The sequence below is a fragment of the Desmodus rotundus genome, chromosome 7 (assembly GCF_022682495.2).
Source record: "Desmodus rotundus isolate HL8 chromosome 7, HLdesRot8A.1, whole genome shotgun sequence".
Taxonomy (NCBI): Eukaryota; Metazoa; Chordata; class Mammalia; order Chiroptera; family Phyllostomidae; genus Desmodus; species Desmodus rotundus.
In genome coordinates, this window is record NC_071393.1 from 137,046,460 (window position 1) to 137,071,727 (window position 25,268).

Below are 25,268 nucleotides of genomic sequence, written 5' to 3' on the forward strand. Positions count from 1 at the left end.
CAGCTGTGAGCTGCCCCCCGCCCCCCCCCAGAACACCTGTGCACAGGTGGGCCGCCTGCAGTGGCCAGGGGACCCCAGCTGGAGCCACAGGCCAAGCTCCTCTCAGATCCCGGACCCACAGAAACGGAGGTGACCAAGGTTGGTCGTCTTTCGCTGCTGCATTGGGGTGACTGCTGACAAGAAGTGCGAGGGCGCGTGTGTCAGTCAGTGCGGAAGGCGGCTGAGTAACACCTGTGCCCAAGCCCCGTTGCTCACACATGCAGCGTGCACCTGCTGTGCCCAGGCTCTGAGTCCAGGCTCCTGTGGTCCCACTCGGAACGGGCTGCAGGGCTGCCTCGGTGGCGGGGGGCCCTAGTGCAGAGGCCGTGCCCGCTCGTGCATCAAGGCTTCACCCAGGTGACTCAGCGACTTGGTGCCGATTCCTCCTGCAGGGCAGGTGTGGGAAGGTGACTGGGACTGGTCGTGGGCCCCGGGAACACCCTCCACACGGCCCAGCTTTTCCCTTTCTGGCTCTGGCTCCTGTCCCCGGGTCAGTCTTTGTGAAGCTGCCTCTCTCTCTCTCTCTCTCTCTCTCTCTCTCTCTCTCTCTCTCTCTCTCTCGTGTGCACACGTGCATCTCCACCTCTCCGCAGCACAAGCTGCGCTGCCACACGGCCCGGGACCCACGGCCCGGCACACCCAGCCCTCCGCGGGCAGCCTGGTCTCCATTTAGCTCAGTGAAAAGTGCGTGCTCATTTTAGTCACTGCCCTGCTGGCCTGTGCCTCCCTCCCCGCTGCTGCTCCACCACTCACACGTCATGTCCCCGAATCTCTGCCCCACACACTCTCTCCCTCGAGGGACTAATTGGGGGTCTCAGCACAGGCCACCTGTCTGTCTGCATCACTGCGGAATTCCTCCCTGGTTTGGCTGCAGAAAGCCATTCTGTGGTGTTCTGGGTGATGAGCTCTGTGGCCATTCCTCCTGCAGCTCTGTCACACAGGGACGCCTTGGCCACCCTGACCAGGCTCTGGCTCCAAGGCCCTCGAGGGCTTTGTCAGCTCAGTTGGGCTCCTGGGGTGGGTGGGGGCTGGTGTCCAAAGCCTGTAGAAGTGGAAGACCCAGCAGCCCCACCGGGAGGGGGGTGAGTGCGAGACAGCATCTGGGGCGACACAGGAAGAGCTGAGGATGTGGGGTGCCATGTCTCTGGGGCCCTGCGCAGGGCTCTCGGCAGGATACCCCCCCACCCTGCCCTGTGAGTGTCCCTCCCACTGAGCGGGGGTTAATGGGCCTGGCCGCCCTGGGGACGCACAGGAGACTCGGGAGACACACAAGCGGTGCTGTCTCCAAGCAGAGGCAGCAGGGACGGTCCCCAGGGCGGCCCCCAGAGGAAACAGGGCGGCCTCAGCCAGCCACACTGCTCTGTACCGCTGCAGGCCGCCTGCCGGGACACAGGCGAGCCTGGAGGGTCTGACCACCCCCCAGTCCACAGCCAGGCAGGGAGAGGGTGCTACTGTGACCACAAGGGGACGCGAGGGGGGGGCAGCTGTCCCCAGGCCTGTGTGGGGACCCCGGCTCCGCCCTTGCTATGGTAGCCTGGTGACTGTGTAGGCCTCCAGCAGGCCTGGCCAGTGGGGTGCAGCTGGCGTCCCTGCTGGGGGCCGCGCCTGGTGAGGGTGCCCACTGTGCCCACCGCAGCCTGTGTCAGCGCCCAGAGGGCCCAAAGTGACGGAGGCGGTTGACTGCAGTCACCCAGCGCGACCTGCAGCAACTGGCCAGTCACCAGCCTGCTGGCAGCTCAGCCCAGGCTGCGGGCAGCATGTTCTTCTTCTCGCAGGTTCCGTCTGGGCTTCCTGGTTCCCTGACTTCACGACTGAGCACAGACACCCACCGACAGCCGGCCCAAGCCTACCCAGCCAAGTGCAGTTGGCCAACCAGCAAGATGGGGCTTACGGCCTCACGACCTCACGACCTCATTCTCTCGCGTGAGCTGGCATTTCCTCAAAACCTCGATAGCTCTTTGAGGCTAAGTGGCTTTAAACTACTTTCTTTTTAATCCTCACCGAGGACCTGTCTTCCTTGCTTATTGGAAAGAGAGCAATGGGAGAGAAGTACCCCCTGGTCCCTCCCACACACGCCTGGACCTGGAACTGGAACCGAACCCGCCAGCTTCCAGCTGCGGGGCGGCACTGTGACCCCCTGAGCCGCCCGGCTGGGGGCCTTGAAGCCACTTTGTAAAGCTTTTTCTCATTGTGGTTAGTAGGGTGTCAGTGCAAAGCACTTCCCGCCCATCCCCAGGAATGCTTCCGAGAAGCCCGCGTCCTCCTGTGGGCCGGGGCACGCTGGAGGCCCCGGCTGCCCGTAGGGCCCCAGGGTCGGGAGGCCCCTCCTGCAGGTCACAGCCACCTCGGGCCGCCAACTGGCTCACCCCGCAGCCACGCCCCAGTCCCCCCAATCGCTAGGCTCTCCACAGGGAGACCCCAGCCTGCCCCAACTCCAAACAACAAAGGAGCAGCACCCAGAGAACAAGGGGGCCAAAACGTTTAAGTTATTAAATCAAATATACAGAGTGATTCATTTAATATGTACATATTTACAAAAATGCACTTTCACGCGGGGGGCCGGGGCCAGCAGGTGGGCAGTGGCCTGGTGCCCACGGCACATGTTGTCAGGTGCGAGGGGAGAGTCTGTGTGAAGGCACTTGTCACGAGCTTCAGTACTGCCACCGTCCTGGGGAACAGAGCAGTCAGGAAGGGCACTTCAGAAAGCACAGCTGACAGATCTCTGGAGCGCGTTCTGGGCAGGAGCAAGCGAGGCCGGTGGACGGGAGGGGCTGCCCACAGCCTTGGGCCACGCCAACCACCGCGGCCCCCACCGGCCACCACAGGTGCCACCAGCAGCCACGGGCCACACTGTTAGCCACGGGCGGTCCCACAACAGCCTCGGGTGGTCCCATCAACAGCCACGGGCCACACTGTCCGCCACAGGTCCCATCTACACCACGGTCCTCGGGTCCCACCAGCTCTTTGGCCTGGAGCCACTGAGAACCCCAAGTGAGGAATAAAAGGGAAGATTCTGTAAACAGGGCACCACCTCTGGGCTCAGGCAGTTTCGTGAGAGCACAGCAACACCTCTCCTGCCACACAGCAGGTGCCACGCACGGAAACGGTACAAAAATAGCGGCTGTCCGAGGATACGCCCTTGCCTTCCGCCTGACAATTATCGAATAATTTACACAAGGTTAAAGAAACGTAGAAAATAAACATTCGTTTTCGGTTTCGGTTTTTCCACACAAAATAAAGAAACTGCGCACACAGCCTCAGCCCCCCACGGGCAGCGGGGGCGCAGCGCCCAGCAAGGGGTCCCGGGTGCTGGCCCAGCTGGCGGCACCGCCCTAGTCCTGGCCGGCACGGTGCGCCTCATTGATGCTCCTCACGGCGCGGTTGTCCACTTTGGGGCCCGAGGCCCAGCGGGCTGGCCTCCCCGGTGAGCACCTGGGCTCTTTGGTGAGTTTGTGCGAGAGGAACTTTCCCACCTCCAGGGAGTCCTCCTCGCTGCGGCCGGGCTCCTCATCCTCCTCATCCTCCCCGCTGCCCCCGTGGCCCGTGGGCCCTGGCAGCGCCTCACCCGCCCGGCGCGGCGGCGGCGTGAAGTTCTTGCACTGGTACAGCACGTCCTTGTGGCCGCCCGGCCGCTCGATGGGGTTGCGGATGGGGTTGAGCGGGGCCCACTGGTTATTGGTGCTCTCCTCCCGTGGCAGCCGGCTCCTCTCCCGCTCTTTCCTCCGCTTGCGGGTCCACCACACGCAGACAACCACACAGGCCGCACACAGCACACTGAACACGCTGCAGAGCGCGGGCACCAGCACACCTACGGGCGGCAGGTGTCCAGCCCAGGCTCCGCCTGGCCCCGCCCGGCGCCCCTGGCCGCCCGCCCGCCCGCCCCGCTCACCTGTGGAGGAGCCGCCCACGACAAGTGTCTCCACCTTGACCTCAGTGATGGCCAGCAGGAGCGAGCTGTTGCCCCGCTGGGTGATGGCCGCCACGATGGCGTGAGCTGCGCTCTGGATCAGGCCGCTGTCCGGCAGGTCCCGGGCTGGGCTGAAGGACTGCGGCAGAGGGCGGCGCTGAGGGCTGCTGGCCCGCCCCCTCCGGAGCCTGCACCCCTCCCCCTGGCGGGGCTGGGACAGAGCCAGTGCTGGGCCTCCTGCCCAGCTGCAGGGACGGACACAGGCCGCTGTGGCCCCCGAGCAGGGCTGCACTAGACAAGGGACGTGGCCTGGGAAGAGCAGGGTGCCACCACCACCGATGAGGCCATGGACAGTGCTTCACTACCCACAGCCCCACCCGCCCCACCCGGCTGCGCAGGCCCCGGCCTCTGTCACCCCAGCCACCACCTGCACCTCCTCCTCAGCCCCACGACTCCCAGTCAAGGCCCCAGAGGACAACCCCTGACTCCACGGCCCCCACCCTCGGCCCACGTTCCCAGGGCCTCCTCACTCCCCCGATTGCAGGCAGTGCTCCTCCCGCTCTGGGTGCAGCCTTTGCCCCCCACTGCTGCGGTCCCGGGCCGCCGGCACTCCAGGGACACCCGCCCACAGCCCTTCTATGACTTCAGATACCAGACAGGAGGAGGGGAACAGTCCACGTCCAGGCCCAGTCTGCACCCGCTCCCCAGCCAGCACCTGCCTGGCGTGCTGACCGGGCTCCTGAGCCCCCAGCACCTCTACCCTCCCCTCCACATCCCTGGGCCTCTGCCCACCTGAGCCAGAGCCTTCATTTCAGCAGGCAGGACAGGGACCCCCTGTACCCTGGTCCATGGCCCCTGAGAAGCTGACTCCACCGCAGTGGATCTCCACCTCCCTGGGCCCCGGGCCCCTCTCCAGCCCCTCCTGTCCTCCTGGACCTGCACACATGCCCCACCCCCTGGCCCCTGGGACCTGTGCCTTGCCCCAACTGCTGGCCCAGTGCTGGCCTGGCCTCCAGCCTGGCTGATGCATACTGTCCCACTGTCCCGTTGACTCCAGGTCTTGGCTCCACTGCCCCTCCTCTCACCCCAGGTAGGCTGGCCGGGCTCCACCAGCCATGGGCGAGGGCACCCAGTGCCCTGCCCCACGCAGGCACCATGGGCCGATTTCCGGGCCTGCGTCACTCTGTCTCAAGCACCCGGGGACGGGCCTGGCCTGGGCCCTGCACCCCCAGCACCTCCCAAGAGCCCATTCAGAGCAGGACTCCAAGAGGGAGGCCACCCTGCCCCCCAGCACTCACCACAGCCACCTCAACAGCACTGGCCTCCAAGGACGGCCGGTCACAGAGCAGCACAAGCAGGCGGTCCCGGGCCACGGCCCTTGTGGCTGGCAGGGCACGAATCCCTGAGCAGATGGCGCCCACGGTGGTGCCCTGGGCAGGGGAGGGCAGCACGTGAGCAAGCCTGTGCCCCACAGTCTGTCTGGGGACATGGAGTGGGGACGCAGGGCGGCCACCACCTCCTGCAGCAGAAGCAGCAGCCGGCAGGCCGGAGGGGGTGGGGCCTCACACATGCTGAGCCCTGCCCCAGTGGGCTCCATGAGCTCAGCCTCAGAGCTGCAGGCCGGCCCCCACCTGCCCTGGGGAGCTGAGGGGCTCAGACCTGATGGCCCACAGCCACCGTCCATCAGGCCTCCAGGAAAACGGATCAATGGGCACCCTGGTTGGGCCTGTCCCTCCTGGCCTCCCTGCCGCCCCCACAAGCCACATGGGGCTCCCACTCATCTGACCCCACAGGGCCAGGCTCCCTGAGCAGCCACGGAGACAACCCCAGCCTTTCCAACCATACAGGAGAAGGGCCACAGCCCACGTGGAGGGCAGCTGGAAACAGTCCCTGATGTCCAAGTGGCCACTAGGAGAGGACAGGAGCACCTGGGCACTGCAGACACCCAGTCAGCTCACCTGGGGCACCTGGTCATGGTTGAAGCGCAGAGTGAGGCGCGCACAGTTGTTGTCCAGGTGGCTGGAGCGCGGCAGGCAGGGAGTGCTGGGCAGCAGGGGCTCCTCAGGGCTGCACTCTCCCCAGGCCGCACACGGCGGCTGCAGGCACTGCCCCGGGGCCTTCTCCCTGCACTGCTGCCCCGGTGGGCACTGCACACTCAGGGCATCTGGCTGACTGACCAATAGGCAAGGCTTCCGCCCGCACCACACCTGGCCGGGCAAGCACACGGGGAGGCAGAGAGGATAGGGGTTAGCAAGTCCGAGGACCATGTGACCCCATTGCCCAGGCTCCTAGACTGTACCTAGTGCCAGAAAGAGCTCCCACCAGAGGGGGGACAGTGGGGGGCATGGGGGGCACACTGGAGCCTGCGCAGGGGGAAGCCTCAGTTTCCCCAACTGCACGAGGACAGGGGCCTGGTTGTGCCAGGGGGCCCTCCTTCCTGGGTGTCTAGCAGAGGTGGGTGGACTTGGTTCATCCCAGTCCCTGACCATGGCAGCAGCTCCCAGTCTCACAGGGTGAGTGTCAGGATCATGGACAAAAGATGGGGCCCCTGTGGGCCAGGGGCACCAGGACATCAGACCCAGGCAGGGCAGGGGCCCCAGGCACCTTGCTGCAGTCCCGGCGGCCATCCAGGCAGCGGCAGCTGTTACAGTCCTCCACCCAGGAGCTCCCGTGCGGGAAGGGCATGCCCTGCGACCAGCAGGGCCTCCCGAACACGACCACTGTGGGGACAGCAGAGGGGTCGGCCATGGAACTGCGCCCTGGAGGCCAGTTCTCTCCCTGCCCCTGCCCGGCACGGGCCCCACCTACCCTCCTGACACCGTGGGCCGGCCCGGCCGGGCGGGCAGCTGCAGCGATAGCCATTGATCTCATCCACACACGTGGCCCCGTATGCGCAGGGGGAAGACTGGCACTCGTCAACGTCTGCAGGGAAGGGGCTGACTCAGCAGGCAGCAGGGGCCATGCTCCCATGCAGGGCCTGGTCCACAGCCCAGAGCAGCAGCAGAGGCCCGTGCGGGTCAGGGGAGACATCTGGGTGGGCAGGGGCCTCCCTTTGCCCCATGGGGCCTCTGAGCCAGGCCTGGCACTGCCACTGGCCTGAGGCTCCATGGGCACCAGCCCCATCCTCTCCCACCTGCTTCTGGATCAGGGTGGGCAGGGCCTGGGGGGCAGACCCCTTGCTCCCCTGCAGAGCATCCTCTAACCGGGCAGCCTCAGGTGCTGGGGTGGGGCAAGCAAAGGGGCACTGCTGGCTGGGCACAGACAGGTAGGGAAACTGAGGCTGGGAGCGAGGCAGGGAGTGGCTGTGTCCACACTGGACTCTGGAGACCCTGACCCCAGGCCTGGGCTGGGCCCCACAGCCCTGCCCGCCCAGCCACCCCAAGCGCCTCACTGATGCGGCAGTCGGGACCCGCGAAGCCGGGCGCACACTCGCAGCGGAACCAGTTGACACCATCGACACAGGCACCGCCATTGTAGCTGCAGAGAGAGGGCAGGTGTCAGGGGGGCCCCCAGGGCGGGACGAGCTCCCCAGGGCTGCCGGCCCTCCAGCTGCCACTCACCAAGGCAGAGGGTTGCAATCGTTGGTATCTGTGTCAGAGAAAGGAGAAGGGCCAGTCAGCACGGCCTCGCCACCCAGGCCCCCTGCCCCGTGCCTGGTGTGGGTGCCCTGGACACGCCACCCATGTGGCCATGCTGGGAGGCTGGGGGGAGGGGCCAGGTGGCTTCAGGAGGAGGTGGCCCTGGGCGGTCACAGAAGGCCAAGTCCTGGAGGTGGACAGCAAGGGCCGCAAGGCCTGGTCGCAGGGTGAGTGGTCAGTGGGAGGTGGATGAGGCCTGAGATGTGCAATGAGGGGTGGGGTGCAGAGCTGGGGGCGGGCAGGGGGAGCACAGCAGGTCTTTGGGTGTAGCTGGGCTTTGGGGGACAGGTGGAACGGACACATCCATGGGCAGGGTCAGGAGGGGCGGGCCTGGGGAGCCCCCACCCCACAGCACCCCACCCCCATTCCTCCCTCCGATACAGTCCCCCCCCTGCCCCGCTCACTGTGGGTGCAGGTCTGGCCCTCCCAGCCCTCTCGGCAGATGCAGGAGAAGGAGTCACCGCTGCCCACGCAGGTGCCCCCGTTCATGCAGGGGTTGGGCAGGCAGCTGTTGTTCTTGGCTGTGAGGGACACAGAGGGGGAAGGGGGCCTGTTCACCTGGCGCTAGACAGACGGGTGTCCCCACCACATCCCGGCTCAGCCAAGAGCGGCAGGCTAGGACCGGGAATGGGCACACCCGCGTTCCGAGGGACCCCAGGGACTCCTCACCGATGTTGCAGGTGCTGCCCTTCCAGCCGGGAGGGCAGGCACAGCGGAAGGTGTCGCCACTGTCGTAGCAGGTGCCACCGTTGCTGCAGGTGTAGGCGTCGCACTGGAACTCGCCTGCGGGCACACGGCTGCTCAGGGCGGGCCCCAGAGCCAGGGCGGGGCCAGCAGGGCAGGGCGGGCGGGCACTCACGCGAGTGGCAGGTCTTGCCCTTCCAGCCGTCCTCGCACGCGCAGTAGAAGTCATTGACCAGGTCGTAGCAGCGGCCTCGGCTGTGGCAGGGATCGGGGAGGCAGTCGTTGGGATCTGGGGGCGAGGGCGCCGGTCAGCCGGGGTCACCGGCACTCGGGGAGGGCTTCTCAGGGGCAGACATGCTGGAGCTGGGCCCGGAGAGACAGAGAGGGGCGGGGAGGGCGCCGGTGGCAGAGCCGGGACCAGGCCAGGGGTGCTGGGCGAGCCCGGCACAGTGTGTGGGTGCCCAGCACCCAGAGGCTGCAGCCAGGGCAGGGAGCCTGGCAGGGCCACTCACTGGTGTCACAGAGCTCTCCCTCCCAGCCGCTGGGGCAGAAGCAGCGGAACGCGTCCACCTCGTCGATGCAGGTGCCCCCGTTGTGGCAGGGCTGGCCCCGGCAGTCGTCAATGTCTGCGGGGGGGCAGGGGTGAGCGGGGGCCCGGGCTGCTGGCCCCCACCCGGCCCACGGCCCGCGGCCACTCACTCTCATGGCAGTAGGTGCCCGTGAAGCCACTGTCACAGATGCAGGAGAAGTTGCCGCCAGGCAGGCTGACGCAGCGTCCGTGGGGGCCGCACACGCCAGGGGCCGCCAGGCCAGCCACCCTGGGTCCAGCCTCCAACCCGCAGCCATCAATCACTGCAGCAATGGGGAGGGGTCGGCCCATTGTCCCTTTGCTTCAGGCCCCGCCCCCACCCCACAGGCCCCGCCCCCACCTCTGCAGGCCCCTCCAGGGCACGGGTCCCTGGGCTCGGAGCAATTCTTGCCGCCCATGTTCTCGGGGCAGGCACAGTAGTAGTCGCCCTCCAGGTTGTAGCAGCTGGCGCCGTCCCAGCAGGGGCTCGGCTCACAGAGGTCGATGTCCACCTGCAGGGTGGGGGCATTGTGAGGGCCTAGCTGCTCCTGGCGGACTAGCCAGGTGTCCTGTCCACTCGAGGAGTCCCAGGGGCCCCGAACACCGGGCCCCACAGCCAGGGGCTGGAGGACGTCCCGCCAGGGCTGTCCAGGCTGCTCGGCTGGACGGAAACACCTGTGGGCCTCCGGGCCTCTCAGTCCACCACAGCCAGCTTCCTCTGCCCGCCAGGCGGCATCCGGCTGTCACCCCTGCTGCTAGCAGGAAGGCCAGCCCCTGACCCACTTCCCCAATGCCACTGCTGCCCCGAGCCCAGCCTGCAGCTCCTCCCCGCCCACAGCACCACCAGGCCCTTGGCCCCAGGCTGGACCCTAGCCACGTGTCCCAGGAAGCCTGCCAGCCAGCACCCCTACTCTCCCCTGCGAAGGTCAGGGCTGCTCAGAGAGAAAGGGCACGGGCCACCTGCCCGGACAGCACCACCGACTCCTGTGCTGGACCCACATATGGCCCTCACTCCGGCAGGCGCCCTCACCACACCCTGGGGCCCCTCTCAGGCTGCCCACACCCAGGCATCACAGCCACTGGCCCTCCAGTCCCAGGGTGGGGTCACACAGGGCCGCTGCCGGGCTTGGCATGACAAGCAGGGACCCCCTTTTTTCAAAAAGACTTTTATTTATTTATTCTTAGAGAGAGGAGAAGGGGGGGAGAAAGAGAGGGAAAGAAACATCCACGTGAAAGAAATACATCCATCGAGAACCAGGCCTGCAACCCAGGCACGTGCCCTGACTGGGAATTGAACAGGTGACCCCTCAGTTTGCAGGACGATGCCCACCCACTAAGCCACATAGGTCAGGGCACCAGCAGGGACCCCTGACCCTCTCCCTACCCTCTGAGCAGCCAGCCAGGCACCTGGACTTTGGGGGCTGTGTCTGTCCCGGACACTGCGGGGTCAGCCCTGACTACAGCCCCTCCCGGTCACGAGGGGGGATCCCAGGACAGCAGCAGACTCACCTCGCAGAGGGGCCCGGAGAAGCCCTGGGGGCAATGGCAGCGGAAGCCACCCACCAGGTCCTCGCAGATGCCGCTGTGGCAGGGGCTGCTGGCACACTCGTCCAGCTGCAGTTCACAGTGCCGGCCACCGAAGCCCCTCGGGCACACGCACCGGTAGCCATTCACCAGGTCCTGGGGCGGGCAGAAGGACAGATGGACAGGCGGGGCTGTGGGAGCCTCCTGTGGCAGCCAGGCGGGCACCTCCAGCCCCACACCCTTCCTGCGCGTGCGCAGAGGCAGGCGTCCGCCGCAGCTCACCTCGCACGTGCCCCCGTGCTGACACTGCCCGTGACAGTCGTGGTCTTCTGCGGACAGAGGGCGGGGTCAGGGGCAGGGTCCTGGCGCTGCCCCAGCCCACCCGCCTGCGGCCCGCCACCAGTACTGACTGATATGGCAGTTGAGGCCCTTCCAGCCCGGGAGGCAATCACAGTAATAGCCACCAATCAGGTTTTTGCAAGAGAAAGCATTAAGGCACGGCTTCCCTTCACACTCATTGGCGTCTGTGGAGGAGACAAGAGCGCGCGTGGGGCTGGCCCCACGTGCCCCTGCACCTGGCGCCCGCAGCCCCCGCAGCCCCAGCAGCAGCCGCCGGATGCAGAGCCCGCAGTCCATGCTCCCACAAGGCCCCCAGCCCTTACCCAGCAGGCAGGTGGTCCCCACCCACTGCTTGGGGCAGATGCACTCAAAGCCATCCACGCGGTCCACACAGGTGCCCCCGGCCGCGCACGGGTTGGAGGCGCACTCGTCCACATCTGAGGAGGGACGGGGGAGGTGTGGCATGTGGGAGGGGCCGGGAGAAGGACCCACGGGCTGCAGGTCTCTGTGAGGAGCACCAGCCACATGCCAGCGTCTCCCCGTCACTCCTCCCCGGGGCTACCAAGTCTACAGACACGCGTGGGGACTCGACAGCAACACCCCTGCCCTCAGGACCCCTCAGGTGCCCAGCTGGAGCCCCAAGACGCGCTCCACGGCACTCACCCAGGGCACAGGTGGGCCCGCTCCAGCCAGACGGGCAGTGGCACTCGAAGCCGGAGGGTACCTCGTGGCAAGAGCCGCCGTTGGCACAGGGGTTAGAGGAGCAGGCGTGCTCGGCTGCACGGGGACCAGAGGCATCGCTGGATGGGGGTTTCAGACCAGGTGCCCCACCTTCCCTGGGCACTTCCCCAAGCCCCAAGGCCCCAAGGTGGGGGTAAGGGAGTGTCCAGGGCACAAAGGGGCCAGAGAGATGGAGCCCAGCCAGGTCCCTGAGAAGCTGCCCATTGCCAGGCCAGGCCCCAACCTACCCCGCTCACAGTTCTTGCCCGAGTAGCCAACAGGGCAGACGCAGTGGTACTGGTCGGGCTCCGCATTGGTGCAGGTGCCCCCGTTGGTGCAGGGGTGGTGGCTGCCGCAGTAGTTCAGGTCTGGGGGCAGGGGTGGGGCGCTCAGGGCTGAGCCTGCTCCGAGCGCCCTGCCCCCTCCCCACGGTGGCCAAGACACAGGCTGGGCCGCCCGCCGTCCACCCGCTACCTTTGTTGCAAAGCAGGCCACCCCAGTTGGTCTCACAGGTGCACTGCCAGGGCTCCACGCAGCTGCCATGCACACAGCCGGGGTAGGGGACACACTCGTCACAGAACCGGCCCTGCCAGCCATAGCTGCACCTGCGGGCAGACAGCCGAGGGGTGTGGGGCCAGTAGGTGGGGGCATGCCCTGTGGACGCAGGCAGTCACATGGGCCACCCCCAGGGGCTGGCACCCCCGGCCCTTGAACTGGAGCAGGCCTGGGGCCAAGCAGGGGTCACAGTGGTTAGCCGCCCCCGCCGTCGCAGGCGCACCCAGCCACTGGCCCAGGACAGTGGCCGCAGCTGTCCAGTCACTCCTCCCAGAGCTATTTTGGGACTTGCCCCTAAGTGGGGCCCCAAGAGCAGGCGCTGGGTAGGGAAGCCCTGCCGGGACCCCAGGATACAGAGCCCCAGCTTAGGCACGCTGCTGGCTGCCAGGGCCCTGTGGCACCAGGTCCCAGCAGGCCAGTGGGACACCAGGAGGGGCTCCTGGCCTAGCCCCAGCCCTGTGACCTTGGGCCCAGCTTGTGACCCCACTTGAAACTCAAGGGCAGTAATGTCTCTCTGCCAACAAAGCCCCACCAAGGGTCCATTTCATAGGTGGGGACCCAAGGCCCAAGGCCATACCAGAACAGCCCTGCCAGACCCAGGAAGAGCCACCTGCTGCCTGGCAAAGAGGCCATGACCCTGTGGCCTGGCCCCACCCATGCTGTGGGCCAGCATCCCCTCCGGGAAGTCTTGCTGGAGGAGGGCAGGTAGCCAGGGCAGAAGAGGCCACCTGTGCAGCACCATCCAGGACGTGGCTGCCCCTCTGAGGGCCCAGAGCTCAGCGTGACTGGGGGCCCTGCTGTCAGGGGAAGGCCCCACTGTCCTGCAGCAGGGATCCTGGGGCCTCCAGACCCCAACCAGACCCCAGGGGCCTCTTCGGAGAATTGCACGGTCCTGGGGGAAGGGCGGGACCTCCAGACTGCGTCTCTTCCATGCCGGCACCCCCGTGTGGATTTATTTTTGTATGAGGAAGGAGCCACGGCCCTTCCTGGGCTGCCCCCAAGACCCATAGCCGCCCGGAGGGGACAGCGGCCTGCTGGCTCAGTGGGCACAGGACAGGGAAGCAGAGGGAGCGGAGAAGAGTCTCTGCCATGCAGACCCCGTGCACCGAGGGGCCCACATGGGTGAGGGCTGCTTGCCCCTACCCAAGCCCTCCAGGTGACATGGGAGACCAGGCTTGGGTGGGGCTGTGAGGGGCTCTGGTCCCCAGCTTGGGTCCCAAGGGTGTGCTGAAGGGCCTGGGTGGGGCAGACCCCCGCTTCCCTGGCCCAGGACTCCAGGAGCCAGGGAGGAGGCGGCAGGAAGGCAGGGCCATCTCCGCAGCAGCATCCGGTGGGGGTGTCCTGCCCTGAAACCCGAGTCGTGAGCCACCACAGCAGCTGGGCCTCACCCACAGGCCGGGAGAGGGCGGGCGGGGGCTCACCTACTCCCCCACACGCAGCCCTGCAGCCCTTCAGGCCTCGGTCCTGGGAGTCCCGCCCCTCAGCTTCCTGCTCAGCCCAGGCCAGCAGGGGGAGGGTGGGGCAGAGAGCAGCTTCCCTCCCACCCTGGCCTCCATCACTGGTCAGACCCCCAGGGCCACAACCCTGTGGCATCAATGGTGAGCCGGGGTGTGCAGGGCTGAGACCCAGCCCCACTGGGCTGGCTCCCCGGGCTCACACCCACCCCCATGTCAGCAGGCAGGCCCCTCCCTGGACAGACAGACAGCTGGCCTCATACCACCTCTCCCACCCAGAGTCCGGACCTGCCCTGGGCCGGAACCCCCACTGGTGGCCCTCTTACCCCTGCTGGTCCCCCACCTTGCGGCCGACTGAGAGGGCCTGAAGTCCAGCAGTGTGAGGGGCTGGGTAGGTGAAGCCCCAGCCCCCTGCCCTTCCTGGGGCCAAAGCTACCACACGTCAGGTAGCAGGGTCTGCACCCCTCCCTCCCTGGCCCCCAAACCTCGCCTTCCAGTCTCAACTCATTCCTGTGCGACCCTGAGAAGCCTACTCAATGTCTCCGTATCCTGGTCTGAAAAAAGGAAACCCACCCCCAGGGAGGCCTTGGGCAGAGCAAGTCCGTCTGGGCCCTGCCCATCCTCGGCACCTGGGCACCCACTGTCTGCACCTGGCTGCCAGGATCCCCAGGGGCCTGCCAGCTCCTCCCCGTCACACACCTTCACCAGCAGGAGGCCCATACCCTTCCAGCATCCTCTCTCCATCTGCCCCCAGCCCAGGGCCCCAAACACCGTCTGCACACCCCAGGTGCCTCTGGTGCCTTGGGCCAGGACCATCCCCACAAACCCCTCTGCTTGGAAGACCCCGCCTGGGGCAAGGCAGACACTGCCCCTGCCCGCCCCTCCCCTCACTCAGGACAGCTCAGCACAGAGGCTGGAAGGCTTGGGGCCCTCCTTGACCCCCCACACTCCTCTCCCCCCCATGGCAAATCCTCTCTGGGATATCTGCAGGACCCACCACCTCTCTGCAGCCTGCTGGGTCACCCCCTCCCCTGTAGCAGCCTTCCCACTGGCTCCCCCTCAGCTGCTGCCCTGGTCCTTCTGTCCCTCCTCCTCGCCCAGCTCCAAACCCCCAGGGACCCCTCTTCTCTGTGGGGTCCTGCCCCACGCCTGCCAGCCTCTCCCCATGACCCCCGAGTGCAGGCCCTGCTGCTCCCGCGTCCCTGTGCTGCAGACGCCCCTGCTGAGGGGCACTTGGTCCCCAGGCCTGTGCCCCTTGAAAGTGACTGTCCCGGCCACCCTCCCCCAGGCCTCCACAGCACCCTGCACACAGCAGACCCACCCTGTGCTGTGTGTGTGAGCAGCTGTTTGCAAATCGGGAGGAGAGGGCAGGGGCGGGGCAGCACTCACCTGCACTCCCCGGGCACGGCACAGCCCCCATGCAGCAGGTTGCAGCCTGGTTTGCACACAGCTGCAACAGAAGGGGGCAGAAAGCCTGCTGCGGTGGTGGCAGAGCGGCCCCCCCCCCGCGGCCCCCTGGCCCTCGGTGGGGCACCCCCCCAGGCCCACCCACCCCACCCCACCTCCTGGCCCCACCTTGCTGGCACTCAGTGCCCATCCAGCCGTCCATGCAGGCCTTGTTGCCGTACTGGTCGCAGGTGTGGTGGCCGAAGTAGTCGTCACGGGGCCGGCAGAACTTGTTGCAGGTGGGGCTGTAGTAGTTCTCGGCGCAGCGCACACGGACCTGCAACTCCAGCTGCGCCACGTGGCCACTGAAGCGCAGGCTCTTCCAGCGGTCCTCGGGGTTCACCATGCCCGTGTGTGACACCCGCTCGATCAGCAGCTCCTCTGGAGGAACGGCAGAGTCAGGCAGCGGAGCCAGGACGGCAGGGACGCGGGCCAGGCCACTCCAGGATGCTCGGGGCCCACCGGGCTCCTGCACCTCACCCCAACTGCAGACAGGCCCAGAGGGGGCTCCCCTCCACCTGTGCCCCAGGCCAATGGTCCGCTCCCATGCCAGTGCCCGCGCTGGCACTGCTGCCTTGTCCTAAAGCCTTCTCTTGGTCCCAGCCACCTGGCAGCTGGGCTCCACCTCAAATCCAGCCACTGCCTGGGGGTGGGGGAATGCCAGCCGGCAACCACGGGCACCCGGGGGCCTGTGAAACCATCCCTGTGCTTTGGGATTTTCCACAGCACAGGCTAAGGAATCCCGCCTACCCCCTGCTCCCTCCACTGTCCCTGTGGGCCTGTCCCAGCAGGACCCTACATCCCACAGAGCCTGTCCTTGTGCAGGTTCCTGCTCCCTGTCCCACCGCCCCCTCCTCCAGGGACCGCTCCAGATCTGAGCAGCCAGTCCCCACACCCACCTGGGCCCCCCAGCACGGCCTCCTGGGGGACCCGCCCCAGCCTCGCTGACCCCATCGCTTCCCCCCTACAGTGCAGCCCTGGCTGCTCCCCAAACATGTGGGGCTCACTCTGACCTCGGGGCCTCTGCAGGGGCTGCTGCTGCCTGTGGGGTGCTTCCTGCCAGCCCCTGGCAAACCTCTCTGCCCCACACCCACAAGGCCCACGGGCCCCAAGCACAGGCCGCCAGCCGGCAGGTGAGTGTCGGGAGAGGGCCACCAGGCCTGTGTTCCAGGACAGACAGGCAGAGAGAGGCTCTGGGCGGGGGGTGACCAACTCCCCTATGCCACCGACAGGGCCACAAAGGGCACACCTGCCAGGAGAACGCAGAGGAAGCCCCGAGGTGGGGGTGGGCGACAGCGCAGGCGTGGCCAGCGCAGCAGAGCTTCCCGGCAGCCGGGCTGGGGCGGAGGGGGAGGGGGGGCGGGGGGACACGGTTCACAGGACCCTCCGGGAGAAGCAGCTTGCCTGGCGTGTGGGCTTCTGTCCCTAAGGAGCCTGGTGGCACACATCTCCCGGTGCCCTGAGGGAGCCCGCAGGCGGTGGCCCACCTGCCCCACGCAGGCTGGCCAGGCTGACTCACCATCCGGGCTGGTGTGGTTGTCCCAGTCCCAGGCCTCCACGATGAGGGTGAAGGAGCGCTGTGAACACGGGGGGTGGGGGGGCCTGTCAGGGACCCCCATGCAAACAGGGACCAGCCTGCTGTAGCCTGCCCCCCACTCCGACTCTGCCCCTCGGTCTGTCAGGGCTCCCCGCCCACTGAAGGCTCCCTCCTAGCGTCCTTGCTGCGCCCTCCATTCCCCGACCCCTCAGCTCAGAGGAACAGCCTCTGGCCACCTCTCAGCAGAACCCCAGACCACCCACTGGCAGGAGGGAGGCTGCCCCCTTGCTCAACCAGGCTCAGGGGGCTTTTCCCTGGCTCCCGCGGCCAGCGGCCCACACCTGGGGAGGCCGAGTGCCCCAGGCAGAGCGGCAGGGGCAGCAGTGGCCAAAGGCAGGGTCCCCGTGGCCTGGGACCGCAGGGTGCCTAGTGCGAGCCTTGCTCGAGAGGAGCATGAGGTCCTGCAGCAAGCCCGCCCCAGACGGACGGCACTGTGGTTCCCCAGCTGCCCCTCTGCCAGACACGCAGGGACAGCAGGGTGGAGAACACACCAACAAGGCCCCCGACAGGCCCTGGCTCTGGAGCTGCCCCCCCAGGACGCGGCAGGTACACTCTGAACAGCATACAACCCACAAACCCCCTCACTCTGAGAATGAGAACAGGGGCAGTGAGGGACCTCGGGTGCAGCCTCAGCTGTGGTCACCACCCCCAACTCCCAGGACCATCTGAGCTGCAGGCTACATGAGGGGTGCGGCCCGGAGCAACCCCAGGGCCCTCACCCGCTGTGAGGGCAGCCAGTGCAGGCACAAGTCCCCCAGGAGCGGCCAGCCTTGGCCTCCCTGGCCAGGACCCTCCGTGGTTCCCCTGTCCACGCCATGACAGAGCTGAGTACCCTCCACCCGGGCTGGGGCCCCCAGGACAGGGCCGCCGCCGGGGCCGCCAGCTGCCCCAGGAGACCCTGCGTGCAGAGGCCAGCCTGCAGCCTGTCCTCGGTGACCCCATCTCCCAGCCCCTGTAGCCTGGCTGTGCTGGGGAACCACGCTTTTCTACACCAAGCCCCCCGCCACCCTCTGCCGTTCCCACCCCCCACTGGCAGCCTCTTGCTGACACACCCGAGCTCACTGGTTCCCCTGGCTTATGCCCCACCCGCGGGCTGCTGGCCACAGCCAGCCACATCCACTGCCTCTGGGCACCCCCCGCCTGGCCCTTGGGGACCCTCTCCTCTCCCCACAAGACACCTGCTTTCCCGTGGCCTCTCCTCTCATCCACACTGCTGCCCCTGTCACAAGCTAGCACCACCTCTGAGACACCCATCTGATGGCCAGGACCTCAGGCCCACCGACGCCCCCCGGGGCCTGTACTCCCCCAGGAACATGGGCTGAGACTGGGGACCAACCGTCTACCCTCTAGAACCCTTCCTGCCACCCCCAGGCGGCTACCAGGCCTCACACCCCATTCACTGGAGCCGCACAGACCCCCAGACTCCGTCCGCATCTCCCCACATGCTGCTCCTGGGCCCCCCACCCCCAGCTCCAGTCCTCTCACAGCCACCCTAGCACTGTCCCCGGCCTTTATACATGCAGCGCCCTCCCTCGGCCCAGAGTGCCACCCTCAGGCCAGCCTTCCCCTGGCCACCCCATTCCTCGTGACAGCCGGAGCCCCAGCTCTGTCCCAGCCTGAGCTGTTTCCTTCCTTCCTTCACTTGTTCATTCATTCATTCACTCTCGCACGGAGTCTGCAGCAAGCTTGGCTCTGGACTCCGGCCAGGACCTCAGCCCTGGCGGGCAGAGAGCCCATGGGGCTCCGGGGCAGGGAGCAGAGCGCTGTTCTCCAGGGACCGGAGCAGGGCTCACAGGGGGCAGCTGGGGCTGAGGCTGCATGGCAGGGCTCGGGGCTGACAGCGGGGACCCAGCCCGGGTGCCGGTCACACTGTCGAGGATGTGACGGCAGAACCAACTGTGGCACCAACGCGGAGCAAAGCGAGTGGCCGCCAAGGGGTGTGAGTGAGGCCTGACATCCCCGGGGCAGAGTGGGCAGTGAGGGCAAGCAGAGGCGGGAGTGGCGAGCCAGGCCAGGTGGGCCTGTGACCACCCCTGCAGGCCCACCCACCAGCGGGGCAGGACAGCCCAGGCCGCCCGCCCCATGGGGCCACTGGCCATCCCCCCGCTCCTGGGCACCGACAAGCACGGAGCTCCTTCTGGCTCCCAGGAAACCCCACGCCACTCACTCAGGTAGGATTACCACCACCTTGGCAGAGCCCCGGGCTCCGGTTACCTGTTCCCGCAGGGACATGCGTCCGCCCGCCCGCCCACGAGGGCCCCGCCGCCCGCCAGCTGGGCTCACCACACCTGCACGGCAGGAAGCCATCCAGAGCGAACCTGAGCCTCCCTCAGTGAGGCCCTGCCGGCCACTCCTCCCGGCTGGCCTCCAGGACTCAGTTTCCCCTCTGCCAACGGCAACCTGCCGTCCCTGTGCTCCTGCCTCCGGGGCCACAGGTGGACACAGCTGGGCAGAACAGGAGGGCTGATGGGTCTGGGCTGGGCCTCAGAGGGGTCCTGCCATGCCAGGGCCAGGGTGGGGCAGGTTCCCTACCAAGCAGGCAGAGGGACCCTTGTCCCTGGGAGGCCCACCGGCTAGCTGACCCTAGTCCCTGACGGTCTGGCCACAATACATCCTTCAAACCTGCCCTGATCCACCCCACACTACGCGGTAGAACCCCTCCCTCACCCAACCACCAGACCGCATCCTCCCCAACCCTGACCCCCAAGGTCAGGTCCAAACCCTTCATCTGACCCTAAGACAGGGGTGACCGGGCAGCAGCCCAAAGGCAGAAGAATGGCAGAGGACCACATGTACCACATCCCACAGCTCTGGACACCCCACAACCCAGGGCTCCCCACACCAGGAAGACCCCGCACAGCCTCAAGCCCACTGCCCAGGGATCAGGCTCCAGCCTGGCCTCCTCCCCGCGCTGACCCAACTGCATCAGCTCTCCGGCCCCCCACGGAGCAGAGCTGGGTGTCTGCGGTGCCGGGAGCTGCGAGCACAGATACATTTCCTGAAACCCGAGCTTTGGAGAGGCCCGGGCCTCTGTGGCCATTGTCACCAGAGGGAGGGGGGAGGGGCCGCCTCCCCACTAGGCGCTGGGCCCCAGGGTGATGGCAGCAGGCACAGGCCACAGGCGCACCCCACCCAGGAACCCAGACACCCACACCCCACACCAAACCGGCCAGGACCTTGCCAGGGAGTGCCCTGCCCACACCACTCTCGGGTCCCTTGCTGTGAAGAGGGCTCCCAGCACCTCATCAGCTGGACCTTGCGAGATGGCTGTGGCAAAGCCCAGATTGGGCTGCTCCTAGTCACACCTGGGGACAAGGACGGGTTCCCAGCTCACCTGGGATCAGAGACTGAGGGACCCTGCTCACCTGGGTCTGAGAGTCAGGGAGGAGGACCCTCGGGCCTGGGGGTTAGGGATGCTTGTCTCCCCACCCTTGGTGGCCCAATCTGCCTCCATCCAGACCCCACAGATCCTGACAGTCCCCAAGACCACAGTCCCTTCCCGGGGCCCCTGCCTAAAACACTGCAGGGACCTCTTCCCTGTCAGCTGCGGCCTGGCCCCCCTGCCCAGCCCCCAGGTCAAGGGACAAGCCCCGCCCATGTCCAAGCCCTCCCAGCGGCCCCCCATTGCTGAGCCCGGTCCAGCCGGACCCCTGGTCCTTGCGGGAAAGGTGTAGGAAGGAAGCAGGGGGCCCGGTGGGGGGTGCCCTTAACCCCAGGAGGAGGTGAGGTGGGGCGGAGCACAGGCAGGGTGAAGCTCTCCCCAGCAGGGACAGCACTGGTGCCCGGCACAGGCCTCAGCCAGGCCCGCTGCGGGCTGGGGGCTCGCGCAGCTGCCGGGCTGTGACGGTTGGCCAGGGCTGAGCCCTGTGCCCACATCCCACCAGAACTCCCTCTATGGGACACACCGCTCTGCGGGGCCCAAATCCCACCCCCGTGCACACACCCTCCCGAGATGCCACAGCCCCCTTGGGACCTCAGCCTTGGGCCGGGCAGCCATGCAGGAGACAGGCAGGCTGGGAGCAGGGCTGCGGGACACATGCACGCCGGGCACCAGTCCTTGGGGGAGAGCGGCCCCAGGAGCTGCTGTGGCCCAGGGCCTCGGGTCGGCTGCGCTCAGAAAGGGGGTCACCCCAGGCCCACCCGTGACACACAGGGCCCGTGCCCACCCCAGTTGTCCCCACAACTCCAGATTTGCCACAAGCAACCATGTGCCTCCCACACACAGGTAGGAAGGCGTGGCCTGCAGCATCCCCTCCACCCACCCTCCATTCCTGCACTCGGGGTGAAGCCCCGGCTGCCACACTGTGCCTCCATCGCCCAGCTCCTCTGAGCCCACCCCCATCAGGCCCCGCTGAACACCCCCTGGCCACCTGCCAGACCCAGAGAGCATGCGTGCACACTCCAGCACACACGACCTGCGCTCGGTCAGCTGGAGGCCAGCTCTGGGGTCGAAGGGTGTCCCTGAACCCCTGGAGGCCAGGGAAGAGGCTGGGGGGCCTCTGTGGGGCAGGGGCAGGAGAGCAGGGCAGCTCCCACATCCAGGCCGCCTCCACCCTCACACCCAAGGCCCAGGCCAGGCCCTCCCGGGGAAGGCTGAGCCCGACATCAGCCTGGACACCAGCCCACCCAACTCGTCGGGGTCCTGGCAGAGGTTGGGGCGGGAGGACCAGGGCTGTGGGCCCAGGGTCACTCAAGGGGCTGGAGGGGTGAAGAGCCCAGACTAGATCCTGTTCTGCTGCCTCTGCAGCCCCAGGGGTGGGAGGGGCAGCTCCCTGGACTCTGCCTGGAGGCCCATGTTCACCTCCAGATCCCTCCAAGCCCTCTGCCTGTCCCCACTTCAGGGAGCCCCAGAGTCCACGCTGGCCCTGAGCAGGAGCCCCCCCCCCCCCAACCACCACTGAAGCTCGAGGCACCTGCGGCTCCCAGGGAGCCCAGGCACAGGCTCTGCTATCTCTGTCAGAGAGGAGCCCTGGTGGGCATCCTGGGTTCCAAACAGGCCCCAGCCTGGCAGGTGGAGTGGGACCTGCTGCAGGCCGAGGCGGTGTGGCCCCGGAGCGGCCGCAGTGCGCGGAAATACCAAGACACTGGTGTCACTGCGCGCTGCACACCTGGCAGCCCAGCCGCACTGCCAGATGGAGGGGACGGGCGCTCCCCCCAAGCATGCACGACCAGTGGCCCCGTCTCCACCTGGGGCCGAGCCATGTGGCCCTGCTTCGGGCGTCGGAGGGAGCAAGCTGCGAGTAGGAAGAAGGGGAAGCTGTCTGAGACCCACAGTCTAGAATCCAGGGCTCCAGGGGAGGTGAGGGCCTGCCCCCACCCCGTCCCATGCCTTGCCGGCCAGTGGGGCCCAAGAACCACGAGGGACCCGCACCGGCCCGCCACATTCCTCTGAGGCCTCCCTGCCCCCATGCTGCCGCTGCCAACTCGAGCAGAAAACACATCCTCAGGTAGCGATTCGAAGCCGCCCTGGCGGGAGCCCAAGCACACACGACAGGCTGCGGCCCTGCTCAGACCTGCCTGCCGCGCCGGCTGTGGGGGCGAGGGGCGGGCTTGTCGGAACTGCCCGGGGCCTCCCAGGCTGCCCCTGCCTCCTCCCGCTCAGAAACACGTTCCCCTCAGGGGCCCTGGGGTCAAGGGAGACCGCAGAAGCCAGCCCGGCTCAAAGGGCGCAAGCCATGGCCAGGAGGACGGGGAGCCTCCTTATCCCACGGGCGGTCAGGAAGGGGTGAGGATGAGGGTTGGCGTAGAGGGAAGTGCCAGGGCAGGGCTCCCACAGGGTAGGTGCTGCTGGTCCGACCTTGGCCAGCCTGGACTCAGGGGCACCAGGTGGCCACATTCCTTCCAGCCGAATGTCCTGGGTCAAAAGGTGGGGCTCCTCCATCACAGCCTGGTGCCCTGTGCCTGGGACTCCCCACTCACCAGACCTCTGCGAGGCCCCCCCACCCTACAGCTAGCTGCTCCTGACCCAGTACACAGAGGTCCTGCCTCACGGGGTACTCTGCATTCCTGCCCCACCCAGTCCCAGGACTGCCACACAGAGACCCGCCCAAGCCAGGCCGGAGTCCCGACCTGGCGGTGGTTCAGAAACCGACTGCATCAGCACCTGGCCACCAGCGCTCCCTCACACAGCCCCCTAGCCCTCACACACCATGGCCTGGGGTAGCCCCCGTCCCTCTCAGCATCCCCAGGCCCAGGGCTGCTGCCTGACTGCCCAACCCCTAAGACCCAGCACCAAGGCCCCTGTCTCTTCCTGGAGGTAGGGGGCGAGGTGAGGGTGCTGGACCAGCACCGGGGGCTGCAGTCAACACACATTCATTAAGCCCTCCCCAGCCCAGCCCCCCATCCCCACCCCATCCCCGGGCATCCAGGAAACAGCAAGGCGAGCGCAGGCTGGCCGCCGGCCCAGGGCGGCTCCGCCAGGGCCTGCCCCATACCAGCCCCAGCACGCGCGGCGCACATGCCTCTGCGGCCTACAGGGGCCCAAGGCGCCTCGCAAGGCCTCCCCACCCAGACAGACACGCGCACAGCGACGCAGGCACACGCCGCGGGCCGCCGCGCACGCGGGCCGCAGCCACCCCCGCCCCCACCTCGACCCCCGCGCGCCCACGTGGCGGGGCGCGGACGGAGCCCCACGGAGCACGCGCCTGGGGTCCGCCCGCCGTGCGGCGCCCCCTGCCGGGCCCGCCCCGTCTGGGCGCGCGCAGACGCACGCAGGGCCGGGGCCGCAGGTGCCAGAGGGTCCGCGGGCAGGGCGGGGACCCGCACGCGGAGAGAGGGGAGAGCTGGGGCCCTGGGTAGAGGCGCACGTACCGGCCAGGCGAACTGGAAGGGGATGACGACGAGGCCCGGGTCCTGGTCGCCGCCAGCCCGGGCCCGCGCCCGGTCCCCCGCGGCGCCAGCCGGCGGCAGGTAGAAGGAGTTGCCTCCCAGCACGGGCGTGGCACCGTGGCCGTAACTGCAGGGCCCCGTGGGCGTCACCTTGGCCTGGTACTCCTTAAGGCACACGCGAACGTACGTGTCGCACTCGTCGTGGCCGCAGCCCCCCGCGCGCGTCTTTCGGCCGTCGCCGTCACAGCAGGCGCCGTTCAGCAGCTCCCCGTTCGCGTTCCGCAGCGCGCTCAGTCGCAGCTCGAAATAGCCCATGGGCCGCGCCGCCTAAAAATAAGGCAGAGAGCGCGCGAGGGAGGCGCGGGCCGGGGTCGCGAACGGGCACCCCGCCCCCACCCGTCCGCCAGCCCCCGCCGAGTCCTGGCCCTGGCGCGCGGCCCCGAGGGTTTCCGAACGTAGAGCTCACAGGCGGTGCCGCCCGGCCCCGAGGGACGGCTCGGTGCGCCCCGTCCGCGCCCCCTCGCTCACCTGCACGCAGAGCGCCAGCAACAGCAGCAGCGGCCGGGGCAGTCGCCCCCGACCTCGCGCCCGCATCTCCGCCTCGACCCCGCTCGCCGCCGCCGCCGCCGCCGCCCCTGCGCGTCCGGCCCGGCCCGGCCTCCCCGCGCCCGCGCGCCCTCCGAGCGCCGGCAGCGGCAGCGGCAGCGGCGGCGGCAGCGGCGGTGGCAGCGGGCGGGGTCGAGGCGGCGCCGCACGGGTCTGGGCGGCAACGAGCGCGCAGGAGCGGCGCGCTCGGGCTCGCAGGCGGCTGCGCTCCGACCCGGCTTGGCTCCCTTCCGGCGGCGGCAGCGGCGGCGAGCGGCGGCGGATCCCGGCCTCGGCTCTGAGCGCCCGCGCTGCCGGCGCCCGCAGCCAACAAGTTCAGGACGAGACTGACAGCTCGCTCGCCCATTCGTCACCCACGTACCTGCATATGCATGAGGGGGCGGGGCAAAGCCGTGGGGTGGGGTTGGGGAGGGTGCCTGGGCGCCAGGGCTTTAAAGGCGGCCGAGGGCGCCTCCCGCTAGCGTCCGGTCCTGCTCACGCTTCCCTAGACGCTGGGACCGTGGGGGCTCCGGTGACACTTCGGCCGAGCCGTGCGAGGCTGGACCGGGGCCGCAAAGCGGTCTCGGCTCGTCCGAGCCCCGCCGCCGGGTGTCAGGAGCCAGGGGGTGGGGCGCCCCCTGAGGTCACCGCCGTGGTCCCCTCCCATCAGTGCGCGGCCGCTGCGCTCCTCGAAGTCCCAGAGGAGGGATGCCGCCTCCAGCACAAATCAGGGCTCGGCCCCCACGCGGGGCGGGCGCGGCCTGGGACCTAAGCCAGGCCCAACCTACTGCGTGCCCCCTTCCCAGGGGAGGGTACCCCTCGGCGCTGTTCCCATCGCCTCCACGCCGGCCGCAGGGGGCGCTGCTCCCCTCAGGCGCCCACGGCCTCCCCGCTGCACGGCTCTTGGGTCCGGCAGCCAGGCAACAAATGCTCCCAGGCGCAGGCTGTGTCCAGCTCCGCGCTGGCGCAGGGTCGCCAGAACACTCTGGAGGAGTGCCCAGGCCAGGGTCCAGGCTTGGGCGAGGGCAGTGAAGGACGGCGCTGCACGCCCAAAAGGACAAGGTGAAATCCACCCGAAGAGTCTCCTCTCGCTGTCCCTGTCGCCAGCCCCCTAGGCCACTGTGTTGCCCCACGTCCACGGAGTCAATACCATGAGCTCCTCGTCTCCAAACATTACCTACCCTCCACGAAGCAGGGTCCCTTCCGGGGCTGGGATGGCCTTGGCCCTTAGTGGCCGCATGTTCTACAGGAGTCTTCTGGCCCCAACCCCACAATAACTGGACAGTGTGTCGTCTCCCCTGGACCCTCCAGTAAATCTGTCCCTGGGCCTTGGGCTGGGCGCTGGGGGTGCAGGCTACTGCCTGGAGCTAGTCCCTCCCACAAA

The 25,268-nt window shown here is 68.0% G+C and overlaps 1 protein-coding gene across 3 annotated transcripts; it reads right to left on the minus strand.

The window, feature by feature from the left end:
* Nucleotides 1–2,503: 2,503 nt before the first annotated feature.
* On the minus strand, nt 2,504–24,531 carry JAG2 (jagged canonical Notch ligand 2). 3 transcript variants are annotated; one of them, XM_053928678.1, is made up of 26 exons: nt 23,828–24,531; nt 23,282–23,626; nt 16,394–16,451; nt 15,004–15,255; nt 14,818–14,878; nt 11,894–12,024; nt 11,668–11,787; nt 11,363–11,476; nt 11,023–11,136; nt 10,771–10,884; nt 10,643–10,689; nt 10,346–10,516; nt 9,198–9,348; nt 8,968–9,120; nt 8,781–8,894; nt 8,444–8,557; nt 8,254–8,367; nt 7,989–8,105; nt 7,507–7,534; nt 7,338–7,423; nt 6,755–6,868; nt 6,551–6,666; nt 5,905–6,153; nt 5,245–5,376; nt 3,929–4,085; nt 2,504–2,707 (listed from the first exon to the last, which is right to left on the minus strand). In XM_053928678.1, the coding sequence occupies exons 1-26, from the start codon at nt 23,891–23,893 to the stop codon at nt 2,691–2,693; spliced, it is 3,255 nt and encodes a 1,084-aa protein (XP_053784653.1). In that variant the 5' UTR covers nt 23,894–24,531; the 3' UTR covers nt 2,504–2,690. The 3 variants fall into 3 exon arrangements, with proteins under 3 accessions (XP_053784653.1, XP_053784651.1, XP_053784652.1); XM_053928676.1 differs by having other exon boundaries at nt 2,504–3,847; XM_053928677.1 differs by lacking the exon at nt 10,771–10,884 and having other exon boundaries at nt 2,504–3,847.
* Nucleotides 24,532–25,268: the final 737 nt, after the last annotated feature.

What these genes read in the sequence shown, in the direction of transcription:
- JAG2 (XM_053928676.1), bottom strand. Translation starts at nt 23,893, where the DNA reads ATGCGGGCGCGAGGTCGGGGGCGACTGCCCCGGCCGCTGCTGCTGTTG. An exon ending in TCTCCGGGCCCCTCTGCGAG is followed by an intron (nt 9,349 to 10,345) that starts GTGAGTCTGCTG and finishes CCCACCCTGCAG; the next exon opens with GTGGACATCGACCTCTGTGA. An exon ending in GATTGCAACCCTCTGCCTTG is followed by an intron (nt 7,424 to 7,506) that starts GTGAGTGGCAGC and finishes CTCTCTCTGCAG; the next exon opens with CTACAATGGCGGTGCCTGTG.